The sequence below is a fragment of the Carlito syrichta genome, unplaced genomic scaffold (assembly GCF_000164805.1).
Source record: "Carlito syrichta isolate Samal-C Ts95f unplaced genomic scaffold, Tarsius_syrichta-2.0.1 Scaffold316275, whole genome shotgun sequence".
Classification (NCBI taxonomy): Eukaryota; Metazoa; Chordata; class Mammalia; order Primates; family Tarsiidae; genus Carlito; species Carlito syrichta.
Window position 1 is genome coordinate 758899 of NW_007260371.1, and position 4930 is coordinate 763828.

At 38.5% G+C, this 4930-nt stretch overlaps 1 protein-coding gene across 1 annotated transcript in view; it reads right to left on the reverse strand.

The window, feature by feature from the left end:
- The window catches only part of TRAPPC9 (trafficking protein particle complex 9), a 586383-nt gene that overhangs the window by 528400 nt on the left and 53053 nt on the right, over positions 1–4930 (reverse strand). The window contains exon 6 of the mRNA XM_021706983.1: positions 2178–2299. Coding sequence (XP_021562658.1) covers positions 2178–2299 — 122 coding nt within the window. The remainder of the gene's footprint in view (positions 1–2177; positions 2300–4930) is intronic.

Below are 4930 nucleotides of genomic sequence, written 5' to 3' on the forward strand. Positions count from 1 at the left end.
CTACAGGTGCGTGCTACCACGCCCGGCTAATTTTTGGATTTATTGTAGAGATGCGGTCTCGCCAAGTTGTCCAGGCAGGTCTCGAACCCGCGGGCTCAGGCAATCCACTCACCTCAGCCTCCCAAGGCGCAGGATTACAGGCTGAGCCACCGAGCCCTGCTAGAAAATGTATACTCTGACTCAAGTTCACTTCTAGGAATTGTTCCCTTAAAAAAAAAAAATCGGCCAGGCTCAGTGGCTCAGTCTGCAATCCCAGCACTTTGGGAGGCCGAGGCAAGTTGACTGCCTGAACCCATGGGTTCGAGACCAGCTTAGGCAACTTGGCAAGACCTCTTCTCTACAAAATCAAAAAATTATCCAGGTGTGGTAGTTTGCACCTGTAGTTCCAGCTACTTAGAAGGCTGAGGTGAAAGGATCCAGTGAAGTCCAGCAAGTCAACACTGGGGTGGCTATGAGTGTGCCAACGCACTCCAGCCTGGGCGACAGAGTAAGACTCCAACTCAAAAAAAAAATCAGTCCAAAAGAATGTATCTGTAGCCGCATCATTTATCAAAGCACTGTTTACAACAGAAGGAAGAAAAACTGAAACTAAATAATATTCAGTAACAGCACTGGTTCTACTTTCCATTCTCTATTAGATAAGGAATTTTGAGAGTGACTTGAACATAACTTATGATAAATGTTTCATATCTAGGATTAAATTTCTAGAAAATTCTAACCTAAAGAAACATTCATACAAGAACACAAGAATATAAGTACAAGAATGTTCAGTGAAGCATATTTTCTAACAGTGAGAAAGTGAGAAACCCTAAGTATCCAGCAAGAGAATAATTAAGTAAATTAAGGCAAGCTGTGAACTCTATAAAAGCAGGCATTTCATTTTGTTCCAGGTGCTGTTTGTAATAATCTCTCACAAAATGTCCTGATGGATAAATGACTACATCCACATTTTAGAAGACCTTTCCACACTATTTGAAAGAAACAATCAGGTCTTGAGGTGAGAGGACACCTATGATATGATCTATGATATATCACTGAGTGAATAAAGCAAGCTGCAAAATAACATAAATAGTCTGATCCCATTTTTTTATGTAAAATATGTGTGTGTGTGTGTGTGTGTGTGTGTGTGTGTGTGTGTGTGCGTGTGTGTATTTCACAGGCATAAATAAAGGTCATGAAGGATACATATCAGGCTGTTAATCATTATTATCCTTAGGAAGTAAGTGTATAAAAAGCAGAGGACTTTCGTTTTGTACATTATGCCACTCTTCTGTACAACTTAAGTTTCTTTTTCAGTAAGTACATTTGGAATTTAGAATTGTTTTAAGATCAAAATAAAAAGAAGAGTGTGTCCACAAGATGGACAGCTCCACAAGTCATTAAAAATCATGCCATGTGGCCCAGGCATGGAGACTCACACCTGTAATCCCAGCACTTGGGAGGCCAAGGCAGGAGGATTGCCTGAGCCCAGAAGTTCAACACCAGCCTGGGCAACACAGTGAAACCTCATCTCTACAAAAACGTTAAAAAATTAGCTGGGCATGGTATGCACCTATGCACCTATAGTCCCTGCTACTTGCAAGACTGAAGTGGAAGGATCGCATGAGCTCAGCAGTTTGAGGCTGCAGTAGCAGAGATCGTGCCACTGTACTCCAGCCTGGGCAACAGAGTGAGACTATGACTCAAAAAAAAAAAAAAAAAATCATGCCACGGAAGATTTAATAACATAGAAAAACACATAATGTGCCAAATGAAAAATGTAGGTCATCACACGGTAATTAAGTATACAGTACACTCACCATTTTTTTCTAACACAGAAAATACACACTGAAGAATCAGAAAATAGACATAAAATATTAACAATGATGATCTCTGAGTAGTAGGGCTATGACAATCTTTTTTCTCCCTTTTCCAAATTTATTATAGTAAACCTAAGTTGTTTTCATTTAAAAAAAAAAACATTTTTTTATCTCAACACTTGGTAAATAAAAAGCATTCAAAATTAAAAAAAAAAGAAAGAAAAAACATTTTTAGGTATATAGCATTATATAGTGTTAGAGAATAATACACAAACACAGAAACAAATAAGAGACACTGCAGCATTACACAGAGTAAAATGGGAACTTCTGATTAAGACAACACAATTATGTAAAAAATTTACAAAATAATAAAATCACCTTGCTGTAATAGGAAATGGCCTCTTTATACTTGTCAATTATGTCTTCAGGGCTAAGACAGTTCTTAGCACGTCCAATCTCAGTGCTGGTGTCAGGATTTATGCCATTGGTGGTGAGGGCACCTGCAAAACAAGAGAAAGAAAGAAAGAATCTTTTGTTTTTGCTGTGTTATTTCTTTGTTAGTTTAAAGAGGAGCACAAATAAGATAAAATTTAAATATGCCCCACTGAAATTTAAATAATGAAAGTGTTTAGTCTCCACAGCTTATATACCTCCTACAATAGTCTTACCATCAAGCATTGTATTAAATGTTCATTAACTCAGAATAGGTTTTTCTCCCTTTTACTGAAGAACATGAAATATGTTACATGGCTGCAATAACTAGCTTAGCTGTCTTTAAGACAATGGCGAAGTCAGCATGCATTCTCTCAAGGCTTGCAGCTCTTAGTGCTACCGAGGGACCACCCTGCATCCTTGAAAGAGATAAACTATATGAAAACATTTTCTGAGCTGTTAAGCATTTTTTAAAATAATGTATAAATGCTAGTATTCTATGTCTGTTACTTTACACTTCTGACCAACTCCTACCAAAACAGAACCATCTAATTCCCTAGCCGCCAAACCCAAAGGGGAAGAGTTTGGGGGAAGCTTCCATTTACAGAATATAACCAGCCACGCAGAGAACTCTGGCAGAAAAGAAAAAAAAAGATAAAATATTCTTTGACTTCATAGAACACTCAAAAAAATATTCTCCTGAAACTCAATAGCAGAAAAGGCTGGGATTCACCTGAGTCACTTGTGGTCTTACAGACAATAAGCATCTCCCACAATGCTATTTATTTTGTGCTGCTGGGAGGCCATTGACAACTGCACACAACCAAGGGTTTGCATTCCACACTGCCCTCAACACCTGTGCCAGTTCATTTCTTACCCTTGTCTCCTAACCTTGGTTCAGTTTTCTCATCTGCTTATTTTTCATTATCTAATTCTGTAAGCTGCGTCAAATGCTTTTGGAAAAAAAGAGAGAAAAAGAATAAACCGGTAAGTGGATAGATGGCTGAACAAACAGGCAGAGAAACTCTAAGAAAAGGGGGACAAGCAATTTCATGTCCGAAGATCTTCTTAGTCTAATAAGATAAGAATTATAACAGAGAACTGTGTAGAGGCAGGTAGTGTAGGATTTTGTTTCCCACTGATTTTGTGAAAACCACAGCAAGAGGCACAAGAGAAGAACTAAAAATAATAATAGAAGAGGGCATGCTTTAAAAATATATCTAAAATATGCACTTTTTAAAGAATAGGTTCAAATGAGAGCAAGACCCGATGATACAAACTTGGGTACTTAAAGAATTGAGAAGTCTATCTCCCAGCCACAAGGCATGCCTTTGGAAGAATGAGAATTTGCCAGGCTGTGATGATGCCATCACAGCAAAAGCAGCATTTTTTCACACTTGGGGGAAGACAGGATTTGCACACATGTTGCATCCACAACCCACAGCAACTCTGTGAGAGAGGTACTCTTGGTGCATCCCATCTCTGCAGGTAAGGGGACAAGAATCTAGGGAGGTTAAGTATTCTCACTAGTCCTCAGGATGGCAGAGCTGTAGACTGCAGAATCTGATCTTGGGCTTATGTTGTTAACCACAGAACTGTCGTGCTTTGTGTGTTTTTCATGTTTATAATACATCTGTTTCCAACATAAATGACTATTTAATAAGTGGCAGGGAGTCTTGACTCATTTCATTAGCTCTAACAAATTATCTTTACATTGTTGAGTGTTACTCTTTTTTTCCCTTGCAGAAAGGAAGGATAATGGGGGAGGGGGTACCAGAATAGGATGGGTTTTTCATTCTTTCTATGGTACCCCATTTCTTCCAAGAAGTACATGATCAAAGCATTGGAGGAAAGTACCTAAGCATGGAGGAGCACACGTTGCCTTATTTTATTATTTCTTTTAAAGAAAGACACTTCTAAATAAGTAAATAAATAAAGGTACCTCTAAAAACAAACAAAACAAAAAAATAGGAACGGACCTGTGGTCATGAGGACTTGTTTAAAAGTTAACTCCATGCGAAGGTTGGAGGAAAAAAATCTATATGGAGCAAGAACAAAGTAATCCATAGGAAGATAACAAGAGAGAGCTTAGTGGGTCAGAGTGATTTAATTTCACTTAACAAAAGAAGAACAAGCTCTAAAAATACCAGTACAAAATAGATTTGATCTTCTTGACATCTATAAAGTTTTGACAGCCCACACGAAACAAGATTGTGAACCAGTGAAACAGAGTCATCAAGACTCACAGCCTTACACTACAGGCAGAAAGATCAACGTTATAGGCAGGCTAAAACCTACACTAGAGGAGAAAGAAAAAGAAAGGGTATAATTAAGAAGAAGGGGGGGGAAAGGTTGAAAAAAGATACCATGACAAAGTTTCTCAATTATCAATCTAATGGTTTAGACATTCATTAGAGAGAGAGGTACTGAGTTACTACTATATGCAAGACCGTACAGAAGGCACAAAACTGGACACTGAGACATACAGATAAAGTTAAGCAGAAAAAAGAGGAATTAAAGCCAAGATTAATGAGGTCAGAGAGAGGAAGGCAAACCATAAAGAGAAGAAACAAAAAGGAATGAGAAGTGGCCAGGTGTGGAGGCTCATGCCTGTAATCCCAGCACTTTGGGATGCTGAGGCAGGAGGCTCGCTTGAGACCAGGATTTTAAGACCAGCCTGGGCAACATAGGAAGACCCT